The 21,660-nt window shown below is 35.6% G+C and overlaps 1 protein-coding gene across 2 annotated transcripts in view; it reads right to left on the minus strand.

The window, feature by feature from the left end:
* The window catches only part of LOC131427870 (calcitonin gene-related peptide type 1 receptor), a 97,670-nt gene that overhangs the window by 11,812 nt on the left and 64,198 nt on the right, over positions 1–21,660 (minus strand). For both annotated transcript variants that reach the window (XM_058591424.1, XM_058591423.1), the window contains 2 exons: positions 20,649–20,740; positions 11,965–12,091 (listed from right to left, as the gene is read on the minus strand). In XM_058591424.1, the coding sequence (XP_058447407.1) occupies positions 11,965–12,091; positions 20,649–20,740 (219 nt within the window). The remainder of the gene's footprint in view (positions 1–11,964; positions 12,092–20,648; positions 20,741–21,660) is intronic.

The following is a 21,660-nucleotide window of genomic DNA, read 5'->3' on the forward strand; positions in this document are numbered from 1 at the left end:
TTTAATTGTTGAAATGAGAAAAAGTAACTATCCTGACCGCTAAAATGCGCCGTCTAGGAAGATTATTATGCTTTTTAGACAACTCATAATGAGTCAGACATGTTAAATTTCAGCGCGGTATAGATATGTGTTCTTTCTTGACATGTCAATTGGCATCAAATAAATAAAAACAATATTTTTTAAAGAAAAACGTCGAAGGAAACGAATACAGGGCAAGTTCTCCTTCACATTACATTTTAAATTATTGCTTTCGAGTATTTCATGGAGGCAGAAACTCTACAGCCGATGGAGTCCGTAGCCGCATATCCTTCGATTATCAAAAATTGTTAAGAGAGAGGGAAGAGGGGGTTAATCGAATCCCTTAAGAAAATGTTGCTACATCTTAACTAAAGAAAATAAAACGTAAAACTTTCCTGCGTGCCTACAAACATGAAAATCCATTGCCGGTGTCATGATTAAGAAATCACGAAATCCATGAAACATGTCTTTCATACCTATTAAGGAGTGTATCGAAAATAAGCTATCCACAAATTTTTCTTTCAAAATTATGATAAAAACGATATTTTATTCAAACTAAAAATTGATCCATTATTGTACGAGGTTAAACTTGAGCATAATGAAAACCGGATGAACTTTATTCCTTCCGAATTTTCGAACCTTTGATCAAACGCTCTTCATCAAGTTCCGGACAAGTGTTGCATCGCATTTTTTGGACGCTTGAGCCCAAATTTTTTTGAATTTCAACCGCACAAACAAGTAAACAAACGAAATCTGACAGCCAAACGCACAGTATGCTGTGATCTGAGCATAAAAAACCACCGCAAATACATGCGTACAACACAAATGTATGTGGATAGCTTATTTTCGATACACTCCTTATTCATGATTTCGTGAGCCAAATGATTTACATCATGGAAATTTTTATGAAGAATAGATTATTGTTCACAATATGAATCATTTTGCTCATGAAATCATGAATAATAGGCATGATCTCATGAGAAGAAATGTTTCATAATTTCATGATTTTTTAACCATAATCAGAACCAATAAAAGTCATTTTCATTGACTCAAAATAGACGAAAATGACGAGAAATAAATGGCACTCTCAGCTCCGCTTGCAAGTTATGGAACGAGATCCATGTCCAGTCAACGACATAAGCGGAACAGTTGTTTCAAAATTGTGTTCTTTCAATCATTTACCCAGTCATTTAAGTCATTTTCGATTTTCAGTGCAAATCGTATACTGTGCAGTGTCGATATTCAACCGAAGCTTCGAGAATCGATAATGAAAGTTCTCGTATCTATCAAAGTTTTGGTATCCATTGAGATTCTGGGGCGTAATTACTTTGATTTATCATATTTTAAACACTTTTTATAGCCAATGTCACCGATTTCTAATGTATCAATGAAATAATGAGAATTTAAATTCAACTGATTCTCCCTACAGTCGTTATTTTGGCTTCGTCTTGTCATGGTGGAACGAGTGACGTTGGTATTGATACTCTCTTTGGTTTCAATGAGAGACGAAAATGCTTTGTCTCTCTTCGTTGGCTTTGGATGCGATCATTTACAAATGAGACATTAAAAAAACGAATATGAGACTTTTGGATTGGATTCTTCTATTAAGTATGCGTGACAATTTTCAGTTCCGATCATGGTACCATAGGTTTTTATCCGTGTACCTTCAGTTACTGTTATTTCTCATAATTACAAACAAAAACTTGTTGTATTTATTGAAAAATATCTATTCAAATATCTCAAATTTCCATTAAAGTTCATATATGTGGGGCGAAACTCCCGATCGTGAAAAACATACAAAATATAGATTTTAAATTGCGTGAAAGGTTTCTGAACATAGTCAGGGTGATCGTCAGCAACGAGTCAACATTCATCAAAACAATGAGACAAAAAGCACAACAACAATACTTGACAAATGCTTTCTTAAAAAGCATCTTCTTTAAATTAAAAAAAAAATTATTCTTTTCGAGAAAGTAGTACGTTTCAGATTAAAGATCATTCTCTATTATTTATCTAATTGAAAACTTCTACATAGTTTGTGTAAGCAAATTCTTAAGAATTTTACTTGAATAATTCGAGTAATTTTGCCCCATTGATATGAAACGATAACTTCGACTCTTATTCGATTTTAAGACATATACACAATCTAGAGCTATTGTACCAATAGTTATCTCATTGAATCTCATAGTAGAGTCGCCATATGTTATTTTTTCCAATTACTCGACTTATAATCAACAAACTGAGTAGAATAATATCTTGTCATGATGAATTATCAGATTCATTAAAATTTCTGAGTCAAGAATTGGCAGAATTCCCCTAGATAAGATGGTGTTGAGCGACCGGCAAGTGCAGATGAGTTAGCAGATGCCACGAGGAATTATACTAGTCGAAAACGTCTAATTTTTTAGAAAGATTATACTAATGAAAAAAAATTATCCAGTTGCTGGGTGCCGCCCATGATGACTACGGATCAAAATCACGAACGCGAGTTCCCTTCCGAAGCATGTTTCGCTAATCATTGGCGGTTGATGAGAAAACAGAATGAATGCTCAACAATGGACTATAGCCTTTATGAACACAATTTTTCGATAAAAAAGCGGATCTTCCTCCAACTTGGCCAGTGCCCATTCTTCTTCTTCTTCTTCTTCTTCTTCTTCTTCTTCTTCTTCTTCTTCACTTCTAGTGGCGTCACCTTACTTGAGATGACGCCGATTGATGGCACAGCGATTTAGCTATATTGCCAGTTAGTTTTCGTTTATAGTCCAATGGACTTTCTTTTCACTGGACTACAAGTGAAACCCTCGCTATGTGACAACGTGGAGTCACCGAAGTACGGATGAAATTCCTTTCTTTCTCGTGAAATACTCGAATTTTCACCGCACTAACACGATACGACGTGTTCACTCGTTGAGGGTTTCACCGGAAGTCGAGCGCCCATTCATGATTAAATTATAGACAAAACGACGATTCATGATTCAACTATAGACCAAACTAAACAAGTTTGACAATGACACAAGACGCGATTCACGCGTGATCTGTCAAGAACAGCATTGCCAAAAAGATACGAAAAAAAATCACCCTTTATAACTTCTTTGGAACAAAGTCATGACGAAATTTTCAGCACTGAAAGTGGAAACATTTCGAGACAAACTGCTGTCAAAATATTGCAGATCCGAAAAATAGGGTGCATCCTGATATTAAATTACTGAAGCTTTCTTAACATTTGTTTTATTAACATTTAGAAAATAAAATCGAAGTTTTTCCGAGATATTACATGTCGTGTTTACGTTATATTACAACGCAAAACGATTTTATTCGTTAGCTTGAACAAATTTTCTGCGATTTTTTCCCATGTGGGATGTAAACAATGTTTTCTTTTGTTTTTTTTGCTGGTATTCGCATACTGCCGCAATTCAACACCCCATATACTTCGTGGCATACGTTCACTGCGGCGAAGCATTCCCGTACGTGCAAAACGACCAAGAGAGCGTTATTTTTCTAGTTTACCAACGGACAATGATTCACACCAATGAAAAACCGTTATTTGCTAAGCTTTAATATGAAAGTAGCCACAATCGTGTATCAACGGTGCAAATATTTCACCCTCTCTAGACAGATCTTTGTTTTTCCGTTGGAATTTGTATGAAGTAACACAAGAACTACTAAGCGTTTTACGTCTCCGGTATTTTTTGCCGGTGTGAACAAATATTATTTCTGCTTCTATCTTTTTTTTTCGTCACGTAGCGATCTACAAGAAAGTGTTGATTTACCGGAGCGCAGAAACCAAATTCCCATTCTATTGGATTGCAAACTTTTTATTTGAAACTAACTCTTACAGACATCGGACTCGTCTTCAGCAGCAGCTGCTTCATATGGCAACGACCGACTCGATTTATTATGTGAAAATGTGCAAACAAGATTGGCTTTCAATTCAAGCTTTGAAAATCTTACATTTCCTTTCACCTAGGTGGTATGAGGAATGCGCCATGGATAGTTGATTTTCTGTGATTTAAAGCAAGGCAAAGGACAGAAGATCCTTTTGTTGGGTATGGAACTTATTGTAATGCCTTAACAAAGGGTAAAGTGGAAAGTTCTATACTGAATTAATCGTTGGCAGTCATCAGAAAATTATTTCACGAATCCAGTTCATATTTTATATGCAAAATCAAGAGCCATTCAAGGGATAATTATCATGTTTTGTGTTTGTTATTGTCACAATGTTTTATTCAAATTCACCCAGATTTACGATGGATTTGCGATGCGTGTATCGCATCAAATGTACATCTCACTAAAAGTTGATGCAAATATGGAAATAAAATGAATAATTTCAACATAAAATGTAGATTTTATGTGCGTGCTCGGGACAGCCACCCTTGAAGTGAACGGCCTCAGTTATGTTCAATAGATCGTACCAATGAAATTTCAACGAAGTCTATATTTTCCGGTACCAAACATCCTGCTTTGATTATTTGAATTGTCTGATACAGAAAGTCTATGCAATCATTGTGAACTCTGTTCGTCGAGTACGCAAAATGTATGTGTGTGTGTATGTATCAAAAGTGTGCACTCGATTCTCTCGGAGATTGCTGGATCGATTTTCACACTTCGATTCAAAAGAAAGGTTTCGTGGTCACATGCGATTTAAATTAAATGTCTGCTATTAAATTGTATCTGGATCACACATCTGGTTCGAGAGTAACGGGGTAAAATATGCAAAATAAAAAATTTCACTTGATTTTCTCAAAGACCGCTCAACCGATTTTCATAAGCTTAGGTTCCAATGACAGGTCTCACAATCTCATAGAACCCTATCCAATTTTATACGGATACGACTTCTGGTTCCGGAATTACAGGCTGATAGGTATTCAAAATTCATTTTCAAGAGCGTGTTTTTGTACAAAATTCCACCACACTTCCATTTCAATGGAAAGAATTTCTCCGTATTGCGACCTATTTTTTCGAAAGTAATGGTCTCTAACCTGCGTGGGAAGGTCATATATACGCACTTAGGTATATGGCACAGTTTACCACGAACACAGAAATTCAATCATCAATAGTCCGAACAATCAGGGCTTGCAAATTAAAGCAACGAATATTAACAAAAGAGTTTCACCCTCTGTGCTGTTCATAAACATTCGTATGTCGGGTAAAATTCACAGCGCAACCCTAGCAAGGAGAGCTGCTTCGTTCGTTCATAAGTTCATGAATATGTACGCCAGCTGATAACTATGCTTCATGAGGTTAGCATTCGATGAATGGTTTCTCATATTGAAGATGCCTATGAGAAAACTAGATTCATAACGATTCATTTCGACGAATATTAATTTTAAGAACATTGCTTTTAGTGTTCCTAGGCGATATGCACAGAGTAATGTGGTTTATATTAGTTTATAGAGAGTTGAACTGGCCTTGCTATGAAAATGATTATTGATGTTGGGAAAACGAAAATTCAACGATAAATTGAATATGCGAGTCCCATGCTTTTCTTATGCAACCCATATACCACTGGTGTGTGCACTTCGGCGAAAAAATTTGCTTACACCACCGAGAACTTTAGAGAACTTTTCTTGCACTTTGGTGCGATCCGGTGCTAGAGGAGAAAGAAAATAAACACGCGCTGCATGATGCATGTACACTGTGGTGTATATGTGTAAAAGAGAAAAACTCTCGTTGGCGTTGTCAGTGCGAGGAGCAAAATTATACTTGCTTCTCGTCACACAAAGAAGATCATCTATACAAATATACAAAATCGATTAGATAACTGTAAAATACATTTTTTCTAAGCCATAATGCCATTTTTTCTTCCCCCGGTGTATGACCGATAGGTTAAAATCGGGCTAAAATAAACAACTAACTAACTAACTGACACTGTTTTCTTTTCTAAAATTTTTTGTCGTGTATACGACTTACTTTACTATGGGGTGCCTTTTCATAATTTACCCTCTGAGAGAGTGATAAGTTTTTGATCGTGAATATCTATTGTTGTATCTAATGAATCAACATAATTCTTGCGACATGCCATCGGAAATATGATCACAATTTTATGATAAAATTTTCAGTTTCGTGACATAGTCTCAAATAATTCAAAATTAAACTTTTCTGAAATGTTTGGTATAAACGAGTTTCAAAGAGGATAATTCATAAGGAGCGTTTGCCTTTCTCGTATTTTGAAAACTCATAGCTCAGTGATCTGTGGAAGGATTTATATAATTTAACTACCAATAGAATCGAAATTTTTCAATTTAAACGTGTATAGCAAAAGCATTGAAGTATTTCAATAGTACACTATTGAAAAACCTGTCTCATTTGACCCATGTCAACACCAGCCAATCAGAACGCGTTCTGAGGAAGAGAACAAAATATCTGCTGCTGTACAACAAATCGTTCGAGAAAAATGTTCCGAAAAGTAATGAATATCGTAGTGAGTTTCTCAATTTGGTCTTTCTGAATGCTAGAAACGAATCCCTACAGCATATTGATAGTTTCTTTCAATAAATTATGCAAATCCGAAATGAAATATTCGACATTAAAATCTGTATGCTGCTATTTTTATAGCCGTTAGGACCGCCCATTACTGAAAAAGCTACAAACGAAATCAAATAAAAGGAAATCTCTTAACACAAAATTGAATCAGTTTGGATTCTATCGCCACTGCGAGCAGATGTGTTTTGTGTCGTCTGCACGCTTTCGACAAGAGCGATTACGTCACAGCTGCCAGTCATTAGCATTGGGAAAAAACAACGGTGGAGAGCATTGCACAAGATCAGCCGTTCTAATGGCTCTAAACGTTTTCTAAAGAACTATTAGAATTTGTTGTTCGCAAATCGAAGGTAATTATCCTCAGCTTAGTGCAAATCAAGAACAGTTTTGTTAGATTTGTGCACTTTTCGCTGTGTGAAATTCACAGTAATCGAGATCAAGTGAAGCTTTCTTTGTTTTTGCGAAAAATGTGAAAAAGAGGAATGCTTGCATAATTCATACAATTGATATTCGGAAGTGTTAAGGAACATGTCAGTTGTTTTCGTATTCACGAAATCCAGTTATGTCTCTGACATTACCCACCCGCCTTTTTTTTTCGGGAAGAGTTGGTAGAAAACGGCAAAGTGCCTAAACTGAGTAATGCGTCATAAAATGCTTGCGTTTTAATTATTAATTATTAATTTATTTTGTTAAGGCTAGAGCTAATAAAAGTCATTTTCATTGACTTAAAATAGACGAAAATGACAAGAAATTACTGTCACTCTCAGCTTTGCTTGCAAACTATGAGAACGAAATCCATGTCCAGTCAATGACATAAGCGGGAGAGTAGTTTCAAAATTGTGTTTTTTTCTTTTTTTTGTCCTTTCTGTCATTTGCAGTTTTCAGTGAAAATCCCATAGTATGCAGTGTCGATATTCAACCGAAGCTATGAGATTCGAAAATGGCAGAAAAAGGTTTCACAATAACTTTTACCTGTTGGTGCTCGAATTTATAGTAGTTTTGGTTTCCAAAGAGGTTCTGGGATGTAATTACTTCGATTTGTCATATTTTAGTCACTTTTTATAGCCAAGCGTCACAGATTTTCAATACATCGATGAAAGAATAAGAATTGAAATTCTGCTGATGCTCCCTAAAGACATTAGTTTGGTTTCGTCTTGTCATAGAAGAAAGAGTGACGTTGGAAATTATACTCTCCCTTTGTTTCAATGAAAAACGAGAATGCTTCGTCTCTCTTTGTTTGCTCTGGTGTCGATTATTTACGAATGAGATAGTAAAATATTGAAAATGAGGCTTTTGGATTGGATTCTTTCATTGAGAATGCGTGACAATTTTAAGCTCTGGTTAAGGCTAAGAACTATTTCACAAATTACTTTAAATTTTAGTTAAAATCTGAAAGTTCAGTAGTTATATCCGCCGTTATCGAAAGTAATTCTCAACCACCGTTACTATTCACATTTCTATATTAATTTTCAGTCACTGAAAAAGCAGTCCTGCAAAAATATTCAGGATTTAGAACTTTAGATACAAATTCTTTAGAGTAATTTGTTTTTATATTTTTTTCGTCGAAGTGAACACCTCTGAAAACAGTGAGAATATATTGACAATCGAAGTAAACTTTTCTTGTTTGCAAGGTATTGAAAATATCATAGTAATTATTATCATATTAATTACTGAGTCGAACACGGATAAAAATCTATTGCCAGTACCATGATTTTTTAATCATGAAATCATGAACCTTACCTTCTCCTGAAATTTCATAAGCAAAATGATTGTTATCATGAAAATTTTCATGAAAAATATGTTATAGTTCATGATACCAGTCATTTTGCTCATGAAATCATGACTTATCATTCATGATAGACATGATTCATGATATCATTATTTTTAATCATGGTCCCGGCAATGGATTTTACCCGTGAACAAATCCAAATAACTTTTCATTTATAGTATTCCTAGATGATCCGCATATGAAGTGAAAATCAACTATTGCATAGGAAATAAATACCGAGCTGTCAAATTGTTACTTAAATATAAAAAACAGTTTTAATTCACTTAGTTGTGTAATGATAATTCTCGTATAACTCATGTTTTAATAATAATTACTAAGGGATTCTCGAAAAAAAACTATGTTCAAGCATACACTAAAGTAACCTTTTCAATATAAAAACAGTTTTGAGCCAAGTTCACAGGAATTAATTTTCCTTCATTTTTGCCCCGTTTGGCTGGTTAAAATTTTAAGCATGCTTCACCCTGCTGTTCCGGACTCGGCAGTCGAATCCGAACATAATTCAATAGCAGTCAATGAGAAGACCATAAAACAGTTCATTTGAGGCTAAGTTAGGGAAAATCGACTTAGCCGTCTCAGGGAAACTGAAACAATTTCCGATTTTAAGTTTCTGACTATGGAATTGGGAATCAGTATAGCTGAAATTGGTTCGATTGGGCAGCTAGTATAAAAATGATTTGCGGTTTGGAGTACACGATTACTTTTTCTGATTACTTCCGGAACCAAATTATATAACAAGACCTGTTTAATTGAAAAACTATACGGCTAGGTGATTTGGCATTTGGCTCGATTTTTCCGTGCCATGTAGAAAAATATGCGCTTGAAATTTAATTTTTTTAATACTTATCAGCTTGTAATTCCGGAACCGGATGAAATTCAATAGCAGGCTAGGGGACTACAGGACCTTTTATTTGAGAATTTGAGTTGAAGAAATTGCGTTAAGCGGTCTCTGATTGAATCGAGTGCAATCTTTTTTTGCAAATTTTTCACCATTACTGACGAACCAGACAAAATTCAACCTTTAATTTGTATCTCAGTTAAAAAAAAACGTTTCAGCCATATCCGAGCAAATCGAGTGCACACTTTTGTTATATATGCACATCATTTTTGCATTTTTTTCAGAACTATCATTCAACAGAATAAACTCAAACGTTGGTCCCATACTAAGTTCCGGAATTTTATTTGGATCTTACTTCTGGTTCCGGAATTACAGGGTGATATTCATAAAAAATGTGAAAAAAATGCACCAAAAATGTAAAAATGATGTCACTCATCTCATCACGGAGATGGAAGTTCTTAAGATGCCATAAGAATATCCCAATTTTCATTCGGATCGAATCCCTTGTTCCGGAGATAGGGTGTTCAGTATGAAAACGTCAATTTCAGGAATACTTTGTTCATAAGCTATCTCTTTATATTGGCTAGTGATTTTCTCTAGTTTGCCGATCATGAGACTCTGTAACCAAATAAACCATTGATAGTTCCATAAATGATATGCTGAATTTTATCCAAACCCGACAAACGGTACATTTTTTTCCAAAATTCAAATCGTCATAGAGAATCGTAAAAAAATGTGTAGGTTATATTAGTGCATGGTTGAATGAACCGAATGCCACTATGCCGATATCCAACTTTCGGTTTCGAAAGTACCGACAATAATAAACAAATATGATAAAATGGAGCTCAATTCACTTTCTCACATATGATTGAATAGATTTTCACTAACTTAATTTCAAATGTAGTGTATCAATGTAGTAGTATTATGCAACACAAATCTTCTTTTCTGAAATTTTTTAAACTGTTATATTTCGGGGAATTTCTACTGAGAAAGGCATTATTACACCACTAGGTGGGTTAAAACGGTTTTTCACAAGCGATGGCGAAACGAGGTGCATATTTATATAAAACTTACTGCTAAATTCATCTAGCTGGCAGATCTTGTTAGTTAGTCAATATATAAAACTACTTTGAGACTACTAGTCTCCGGTTCCGCTTCCGAAAGCACCGATAATAGTGAAAAACTTCTCCAAAAAAACGGAGCTCAATTAGATTTCTGAGCAACGGTTGAGCCGATTTTCACGAATCATGATTAAAATTAAAGCTCTCATTGTTTTTAAATATGCTGTGCAATTTCATCTTGATTCGACTTCCGGTTCCGAAATTATAGGGCGATGAGAGTCAAAACATTCAAACCGTCATGACGTTGCATGACGTCAATGACGATGCAAAACTAGTACGCGACGGTACGTGCGGCTTTGCTCCGTTCGCAGCGTGCTTTGTTCAATTTCGAATAGCGTTCAAGGTTTGTCACAATAAAATTTATATTTTTCAGGTAAACAAAATGTAAATTTTCTAATTATTTTATTCAATTTGTACTTAATTGTTAGTGTTCGTTATAGCTTTTCTATAAAAGTACATTTATTGCCTTTCTCATATAGAAAAATTGACTAGTGAGAATTGGCCCAGAGAGCTAAGTGTTTTATATCATTCGACACAGTTCATCAAGCTGAGCAATATATTTGTATGTGTGTGAGTATGTGTCAAATAATATCACTCGTAAAATAAAAAAAATCATAGTCCCAAAAGTTGCTATTGAATTTCATCATGCTTTCATATGGTAAAGTGTGTTTAAAATTGCGCACCGCCATTTAGAGAGACGATCCAAAAAAGGGTAAAATTCTTCTATAGGTTTAGCTCAAAACTGATTCAATTTGTAGGCTATATTAGTTACTTACTAAACGAACCGACTTCGGCTATACTGGTTCCAAGTAATTGGTTGATTTTTAAAGCAAATTAACGATTTTCCACGAAAAAATCCGCCATTTTGTAGCTGTAAAACCTCCACTAAATAACAAGCAACGAAAAGGCAAATGTAGGGGTCTGGTATTTTGCATGTAGAAAGTGTGTGCAAAATTTAAAAAAAGGGACAGTAGTTTTTGAATGACGATGGACAGGGACTTTAAAAAACTGTTTTCGAGAAAAGCGCATTTAAAGTTCATTAAGTTAAAAATAAATATATTTTCTCTTTTGTATTTGGTTATAATGAAACATTTCAAGAATGTTTTGTCAAGTTTTCAAGTCAATCGAAGCAGAAATCTTGGGCCTGTGCGCCAAGCTCTTCCGTTTTCGCAGTATGATATGAGCAAAGATAAAGGCCCATAGCATGCTGAGTTTTGCTCCGATAGCCTTGAATATTTCACAGAATATTCTTGAAATGTTTTACTGAAAGAAAATACAAAAAAAAAATTTTGTAAAAAGTGTTAGACTCTACCCGGCCCTTAAGATAATGTACCTCGTAAATCACATTCTAACGTATAATCAATTAAAAGCGTGATATTGGACTTTTGAACCTTTGTATATTGACGGTGAGCGGTTTCAAATGCTCGTCATCAAAAAAACATACGCTCTAATCATATATTTCGGGTAGTGTTTCGTTTTTCCGGATCGTTTCCTAATAGTATATTACACACATAAACATTACCTGTAAATGTACATTGAATTGTTTTAAGAAGTGTTTTCCTACACATAAAAATTATGAATAATATTTCAAAAATCTTGATTTTTTAAACTTGCTATTTAAATATTATATCCCTCCCAAGAACCGTTCAGGTGCACCTCATTTTGCATACAGAATACAACACTTTATCCTCCTTTTTGAGGTACAGCTTGTGTTTACTTACCCCATTATGATTTGCTACATCCGGGTCTTCGACGACGAATTTGTACCAAATAATCCAGAACATGCAGCTCAATGCCAATGAGATGAACAAGTTAATATGTATTCGGATTCGAGTGCACTTTAATGTCCTGGATGCAAGTCCATGAAGCAAGCGTGAAGAGGGAAAGGAATGAAATCGCCACTTTTGATCACATGGTTAGGAACATCACTGGAAAAAAACTGTTTTGGACGTAAATTAAAGCAAAATTAAAAGCTTTCTAATGATTCATAGAAACCCTAATTAATAGATCTTGATTGAAACTTAATATTCTCGCTGTTCTGTATCCGGCATCTGATATTCTGTAGAAGTTGAAGTAATTATCCTGCCAAGCGCTCGGAATTTGGTTAGTTGTTAACTTCTGTCATAGACACACATCAATTTTCATTGAAAGAAAACATCGGGACTTTTTAACGAAACACGTTTTAATACGTCCTATTGACAGAAACCATACCAAAGCAATAAAAAAATAAATATTCCTGAACAGCAATGAATAAACATTTGCTTTATTGACCGTTTTATGAATCAGTCTGGGCAGTTGAGATTCGAAACGCATGAGATGGCATATATTATAATACCCATCCAAGATAACACAAACTGATATTTCGATTCCATTTTCTTGACACATGTCACAGAAAATTTCAGACACATGATGACAGGATTCGGTATTTTTATCAGGAGACAACGAATGCGAAACGACTATGAAAAAAAATTGACGTTCTATTTTGCTCACATTATATCAGCCGAAATTTATCACCTGTGGTATTGAGCCAAACAAACAGTTCGTTTGGTCCAGCAGATTTCAATCTGTAGAATAATTTGCTCCCATTATGTACGCTTACTCATGCAAAAAATTAAGATCCTCATCAACACCAGCTTCCGGGGTCACGTCGAAAATTCATTCCGGCTTGGCCCGAAACTTTAGTCGCAGTTGAAAAAAAATCTCTTGTATGAATTACGAATGACAACAGCACCAACCTCGTGGGACACCGTTCACTGCTTTGTCCGTTTTAGCAAGCAAATTCTTTTTTTTTTTTTCAATCCATAAATTTTCCTTCGTTGTACATTTGTGAAATGATTGTTTGTATCTGTAAACTTGTGCTGGAGCAAATTGAATAAAAGAATACCAGTCCAATAGACGATACAAAAATAATACCCTAAGGCTCGCGTCACAAACAATGTCACCAGGTTCGGCGAAATACCTCCTCCTTCCTGGATTTTAAATTGAACCCACTCTAATACCCTACCGAATTCGTAGTAACAGCAATGCATCGAAAATGTAAGAGCATTTGACATCACATCGTTTCAGTATCGGAATTCGCTCGGCCACGTATCGATGAAAATGGGATTGTGACATGTCAAAGCATAACATTGTTACCGAAATTGAGATGCCAAAAATGTCCGTAGCAGAAAACCATTAGAGATAAGATGCATGGGATGGGAATATACCGGAGGAATCACACAGGATCAGTCGTCACTATCATACAAGTCTGAGAGGAGTGAAGAGAAAACCTTTTCAAAATATGAATTAACAGTTCAGCTTTGAGATTACCTTGAACTGCACAGCGCTGTACGTGAATGTAATCAGTAGTATTAAAAAAAAAGGCGGCAATGTTTCCAAACTATTCACACTTCAATTATTCTATTCATACAATGCAATACATTGGAAAAGCTTGGTCGCCATAAATCCCAGCACTAAATGGAAGAGATCGCAAAACTTTCCGAGCACCTCAACAGCTGCTTCAAACTGTGAAAAGGCACCTTTAAGAGCAAATTCAGCAGCTGCAAGATTCATATGGGTGGTCTATAATGTAAATAAAACTGAAACAATTCGTATCCCCAGCAATCCGTTTTAGTTTTATTTATTCGACCAGTTCTACTGTCAAATTTAAAACTGGTATACATTTTTCTATTTTTTCTATATTTGAAACACATATGAAACGCTGTTGGAGCTGCCAGTTTATTTTGTTATAATTTCTAGATTTAAATTTTAAAACTGACATAAATTATGCATCTAGAACTAGAACACTCCTGAATATGCCCTAAGGAATCAGTTTTACCAGAGGTTGGATAGGGTTGCTCCTTACATCCATTTTATCACTTGATCGCGATTTGTGGTCAGGGAAGATCTTTTCTGTTTGTACCTTTCACTCCTCAACGCATGTACTCGATATTATAATAATTTACGCATACTACGAGAGTCTTTTCATTATGAAGACAACTTCAGAGCGCTTCTTTTATGCAGAACCCATTACTATAATCGACTACTTTTTTCTAAGTTCGGTTCAACACTGAAGTGAGCTGGGAAAGTTGGCATCACTGGGAGTGCGATGCGGTGTCGTGGTGCAGCTCTCAAAAAAGTATAATTTCAATGTGTTGTTTGATACGTATAGTAAAAAAAAGGTTGAAATAGTTATTTTGAGTGATAGTGCAGGTGTAGCAAGTGTGTGTTTAGTAGTGAGAGTGCTATTTATTGAATAATATTGATCTGTGAAACGAAAGATGCTCAAGAGGCGGAAACTGAGAATTTACCGCCCGGAAACTCAACGACATTGTCGGTGTTGTCGGATTTCTGTGGAATATGTGAAAGTTTACAAGTCGATCGTGTAATTCAGACTTAAGGTCTAGGGTTGGTCTGCAGCGGACCTATTCGCGAGTGTTTTTATTTTATTCTTTCAGTGGTCGTGTTTCATCTCGCGTTGTTGACAGCAGAGCGAGCAGGAGAAAAGGGATACTGGTGAGATCGTTCCTTGGAGATATTTTATATTTTTCTTACTTATTATATTTCTCCTGAGTATCGAAAATCAGGTTTTGTTGAGATCATATTGTTTACCAAAACATATCCGGATCTCTTTCCCTCTCTACTAACAAATCTCCTATCCTAGAAACAACTAGTATTGGACTAACATTCCTTCATTTCCCTCAGTAGCACAGCCTTTGGTCGTAGCCAGCGTCGTTATTGATCATTTAATAAAAAGTAAAGAGTGAGTAGGTATGTACAGGCGAAATGATTTGCTTCTCCCAAGCTTCATTTTCTTGGTTCATTGTACATTTCCACTCATTCGGTCAATCACGAAGTGCAACTACGGGCGATATACTTCAGCTCAACTCAGCTCAGTTTGGTTCAACACTGAAGTGAATATGCCAATGATTAGTTGATCGATTATATGATTCCAAAAGAAGAAGTAAAATAAGGTATTTTATCATACAGACCTTGACTAATTTCTTCGGAAACAGACAGGTTAATAATTATTTTGTAAGATAATAGAAAATTGGATATAACCCTTCTGTAGCAAAAATGAAACGTTCTGTAACAAATATATAGACCAGCCATTGCTCGCGTTTCTGCTACAAATGAGAAAATCATCCATATATGTTATATTATTGAAAAACCAAATCAAAAACCTGGAAGAATTAACATGGATCAATAAGTCCCGAGACTAAAGCAGAGATGGCGCTCGTAGTAAACCAGTAACCACGTCTTTCTAGAGTACTAACCTTTGCTTGAAACGGGTCATAATTTTAAGTCGATCCGACCAGAAACAGCTGAGTTATCGAGGTTGGAGTAAAGTCGTTTTGTAGTTTGTTTAAAAAATGGAAAAAACCGAGTTTCGTGTTTTGATAAAACATTGTTTTTTAATGGGTAAAAACATCGTGCAAGCGAGACAATGGATTGAAAAATGTTATCCGGACTCTTGTCCATCAAAAGCAACGATTTGTCGGTGATTCGCCGAGTTTAAACGTGGTCGTACCGACATAAATGACGCGGAACGCTCGGGTAGACCTGTGGAAGCCGTTACACCGGAGAATGTTAGTTAAGTGACAAAAATTATAATGAAAGATCGTAAAGTGAAGCTCCGTGAGATATCATATGGAAGTGTATTTACTATCCTTCATGAAAAATTGAGCATGAAAAAGGTTTTTTCCAAGTGGGTGCCGCGATTGCTTTCGATGGAACAAAATGCACCCTGCCACAAGTCGATGAAAACAATGGCGAAATTGAACGAATTGGGCTTTGATCTGCTTCCCCACCCTCCATACTCTCCAGATTCAGCCCCCAGTGACTACTGGCTCTTTGCTGATCTTAAATAAATGCTCCAGGGAAAAAGACTTGGCTCAAATGAGGAGGTCATCGCTGAAACTGAAGCTTATTTTGAAGCGAAAGATAAATTTTTTTATAAACATGGTATTGAAAAATTGGAAAAACGTTGGAACCATTGTATCACCCTAAAAGGTGATTATGTTGATGAATAAAAAAAAATTTGCAAAAAAAATGCTGTTTCCATTGTTAGTCTCGGGACTTAATGATCCATGTGTTATGTTCCATATCGTTTTTGAGCTGAATGTACGATGTTTCATATCTTCTTTTTCACTAAACAAACTTTAATGCAGTGAAACATATCACACAAGAAACTTAAGAGTTAGGAAATTTAATTCAAGATAAAAGGTTTGCTCTCTGGTATAACTTGTTTTATCACAAATCGTCGCACTGTATAATTTTTTCTGGAAAAATTTTCAACTCTTTTTTTATTATTGCCGATTGCTAAGGAACCCAATAACCCTATTATTTCTTTTGTGGCGTTTTTAGTTGATTTTTAAGCTACATTCCCTAAAGAAAAAAACAGGAAACCCGCAAAGAAATCGGGAACCATGGACAAAGGCAACAAACAAGAGTGTTTTTTATGTAAAAAAATATAATGGAATGGTTTTTAATGGCCGCACGAATCGCCATCCTGCTCGTTTTACCCCAAATGCCCAGCAATTTTAGGGTTTCTTTAGTATTTGTTCTGTAGCCTTAAAAGAAATCGAGTGTGTTCTACTGAAATAGCTTTATTTTATGTAAAAATGTCTGGAGAATCGAATGGAAGAGTGTACACTGGCCGCACGAAACGTTTTGGTGGCTATTTTACCCCAATTTCTCTATTTCATGATATCTAATTGTAAATCGTCCATAAATCTCGGTAAAATAGTCATCAAAACGTTTCGTGCGGCCAGTATAAGTTCTGGTATTCGATTCTACAGACTTTTTTGCATAAGATAAGCTAGATTTAGTAAACTTCCAATAAGTTTTACCGAGACTTAATGACGATTTACAATAAGATATCACGAAATAGAGGAATTGGGGTAAAATAGTCACCAGAACGTCTCGTGCGGCCAGTGTAGGTTGTTCCATTAGATTTACCAGACATTTTTTACATAATATAAGATAGTTTTCGTATGCTTTCAACGTGGTTCGCTTAAGACTTAAGGGTGATTTAGATGAAAATTTCACATATTGGAGGAATTGGGGTAAAAATTCGATTCTATAGACTTTTTTACATAAGATAAGCTAGATTTAGTAAACTTCCAATAAGTTTTATCATGATTTAAGACCGATTTACAAAAAAATACCATAAAATGGAGGAAATGGGCTAAAATAGTCATCGAAACGTTTCGTGCGGCCAGTGTAGGTTCTTCCATTCGATTCTCCAGACTTTTTTAAATAAGATAAGCTAGATTTAACAAACTTGCAAGCAGTTTTACCAAGATTTAAGGACGACTTACTGTAAGGATCTCATGAAATGGAGGAATTGGGGTAAAATAGCCACCAAAACGTTTCGTGCGGCCAGTGTGGGTTCTTCTAATTTTCTAATCTATTTTTCCAGACTTTTTTACATGAAAGTAAGCTATTGCAGAATACCGCACTCGACTTCTTTTCAGGTTACAGAGCGAATGTTATAGGAAACCCCATAACTGCTGCACATTTGGGGTAAAACGAGCAGGATTGCAATTCGTGCGGCCATTGTAAACCATTCCATTGAATTCCTTGGACATTTTTACATAAGAAACGCTTTAGTTTGTTGACCTATCTCAATTAGCTCATGAGTTACAGAATTCTTTGCGGGTTTTCATAGATTTTTCCCATTGTGCATCGATTCAAATGCAGTCAGTTAAAATGACCACACGTTAGCTCCTCTGTGTAGTTCCTCTCATAGTCCACATTTTGAGTGAAAGTTCGTTTGTCATTCCCCATAGTATCCGCGGAAAAAAACTGACTGCGATTGACTACGAATGACTTATGCTACATAAAAACCGTTCAAATTAGAGTGAAGATAGATTCAATGACCACACGAATTCCATTATACCGTTTTAGCAACATTTTTCTTTTGGAAGAGTCTTTAATTGAACTTTGAACTACATTCTCGAAGCAGGTAAAATGCGACTAATCGAGATTCATTTATGTGAAAAAAACTCATGGAATCAAATTACAAACAGCATGAATGAAAAATAAACTTTTATCCATTCACCCCAATTCTTCTCATATTTTGTATTTTGAGTTAAATTGTCTTCCTTATTCCGGAAGGTGGCTAATCGTGGTTAACCGAATTTGGTTTAAGTTACATAGAAATCCCGCAAATTATATTAGGAATGGCACAAATGGCCGCATCACATTCACGTCTCTCCGTTATACCCCAATTTTGTCTATGGTAGAATTCATAGTTATAGTATGAACTACTCCAAAGAAGTAGCGACCTGAACCATTCCGAAGAAGGTTAAACCAAAACTTGTCCCTATAAAAATTTTGGCATTTTATGAATGTACGTGTGAAGCCACCACCATCGGTTCAAGACATTTACAAAAATTTATAAATTTTATATAGAAATATTCTAGAAATCCAACAACAGAAAATAGAGAAGACCACAAGAAATCCCCATAATTCGTATTTCTAGTCTTTTTTCCCACATTTTTAAAAGAGGATATTTCCGGTTGATCAAAAGGTACGATTTATTTAATGTAGAAACCCCCACAGATTAAATTACAGGTGGTTTAAATTACAGGTTTTTCCTCAATTTTTCCTTAAACCATTATTCTTAATAACAGAACTCTAATCCCTGAAGTAATTAAATCAGATATTCGCAGCTTCAATCTCCGTGAAAGGCCTCGTGCATGCAAACTAGCAAGTAATGCTTTCAATGAACCTCCTATATCTGAGCCACTTGAGATGTTCGTCCACAAGGTATACTGAATATTAAACGCAGAGGCGGCAAGTTCCAAGAAATATTGTGGGGGCAAAAAATGATCATATATCATTTTATTTACCACAAAAATAGTGATTATTAAAAGATCGAGAAACATGATACAATGGGCCGTATGAATAAAATGTAGTAAAGTCTGATATTTGGAGTATCTTCTCAAAAACAGTCCACAGAGTAAAAGGCAGTTTGGTATGAATAAAAACAAATTCGAGCTTGTAGTGAAAAAATGCTACTTTCGAATTTGAGCATATATTGCAGCCGTATCTGCACGTGATAGTATATAAACGGAAATTACAAAATATACATCATTTTATTATGCAAAATATTTTCAAATCTTCCAGTAGAAAAATATTGAGGAGGTGGCCCTCCAGTAAAAATACCTTGTCCCCCCATAGTTGCCGCACTTGATTGAAATCACAGACAGAGAATTCGCACAGTTGACCATTTTTAAATAGTTTGTATTATACAGACTTAGATAGTTTGTATTAGACTCAAAAACTTAGACAACTGGCGCAGTAAACTAATTGTATAACGCACAAGATTCAGTTCCTATTTGTGTCCAAACATATCAACTTTTGATGAAGCTCACCATGATCAGACAAATGCCCTCTTATCAGATTTGAATTCGAAAACGTCAAAAAGTTTGTTGCATAACTTCAGTATTCTTACTCAGAGCCCTGACTAGACATAGCAAACTCAATTAACATATAGTAACTATTCAACATGCTGACTATTATCCGTATGATATGTGTAAATTCGATTATGGAACTTTACATCATCTGATTTGTGATTTCCTAGCATTGATGCAACTGAATGTCTGAGTTTTCGGTTCTCCAACCATGATGGGATAAGGTGATTTTCTACTGTTTCTCATCCTATTTGATAGGGAGTTTTAGTAATTATTCCTGAAGTGAATGAATCCTTACTTAACTTAAACCTTAAAGTTGAAAACTTAGCTTCCATCACGAGATGCGAATTTTTTTCTGTCAAAAAAACACAAACCGTTTGCAGGATTATCTCAACTTTGTAAAACCTCTGAATGAAGATTGAAGCGTTCATTGCATGTGCATGGATCCTTTCGGAGCTTTGATTTGAAAGATCAAATTGTTTCTATGGCTAATTTTTATAATTCTTGTCGCGTGATGTATCATTATGATTCCATGAGAAACTAAGGTAGTTTATTTTATGACTTTTCAATCATGGCAACGGGAACAGGTTTATCTGTGTGCCATAAATTATACCATACTGTATTGAAGTCATTGAATAATGTCATTACAAAAATTGCTATTATAAAACAAGTATTCAATACAATCAAATGTCGAATGAGGATGAACATAACGTAACAGGTAAGGCCATCACCTTTCACGTCACCTACCAGAGTTCAATTCCATTTCTAAACCGAGAGGCGCATGACCGTAAGATTATAACCACTGCTATCGAATAAATGCTGAATGTTTGCGACTAAGAGTTTGTCTTTAACTTTTCTTTTAATTTAACGATATATTTAATATGGCACATTGCCTTAACAACAATAAACATAAAACACAACGAAAGTTGTTCACAATAAGTATTTAAGGAAATTATTTGTACACAAAACAAGAAAACTTTAAAAATTAGTAGTATTCAACGTACCTGAAACTGAAAAATACACACAGTGACACGATGAGCGTCACGAGAGACACGGAATAACCACCGATGTAGAGATCGTTCACTAGTCGTCGGAACTGTGGAAAAGAAGAAAAATCAAATTAGATGAAAGTTAAGATGAAATCCTGATTACAATACAATATGAGGAGTGTATCGAAAAGTAGTTAGCAACATTGATTATTGAATAAAAAAGCGAAAAAAAAACATATTTTGACATCAGTTTTCGATATATTGTAGAAAAATTACATTTTTATGCATTTCACTGATTATATTGAAGAAAATCCTAGTTTCTGTGAAACGCTCGAACTTTGGACTCATTAAATTCTGCACAGTTACTTTTGTGACTTTCCTGGTGGCAGCTGTTCAGTTTTTTTGAACTCCTGCATGTTTTGGGACACTGTACCTTCCGTCCGAAAGTGCCGCTTGACAATTGCCCAATACCTTTCAATTGGCCGAAAATCCGGGTAGTTCGGTGGGTTGATGTCCTTTTCCACGAATTGTACATTATTTTTTGACAACCACTGTAGAACGGAGTTGGCGTAGTGGGCTGAAGCCAAATCCGGCCATAAGAGAGGAGAAGCCTTATGCTTTCTGTACAGTGGCAGCATTCTCTTCTTCAAACATTCTTCCTCGTACACCTTGGCGTTAATTGTGCCCTTCGTGAAGAAAATCAACGAGCGCAAACCACAGGTACAAATTGCTTGCCAGACCAACACCTGCTGCCCAAACTTTTCCATCACCACCATGGTGTCAGCGTCGTCCAGGTCCTGGTACACCGATTTCGTATAATATTGCGGTCCGGGCAGCGCTCGAGAGTCTTCCATGGCGTAGGTTTCGTCGTCGATCAGGATGCATCCGTCTTTATTCTGTAGAATCCGGTTATACAGTTTTCGCGCTCTTGTTTTGGCCTGAACTTGCTGTACCAGGGACTTTTTCGGCACCTTCTGTTTCTTGTACGTTTTCAGGGAGTTCCGAACTTTGATCCGTTGAATCATCC

This window comes from Malaya genurostris, chromosome 2 (assembly GCF_030247185.1).
Source record: "Malaya genurostris strain Urasoe2022 chromosome 2, Malgen_1.1, whole genome shotgun sequence".
NCBI lineage: Eukaryota > Metazoa > Arthropoda > Insecta > Diptera > Culicidae > Malaya > Malaya genurostris.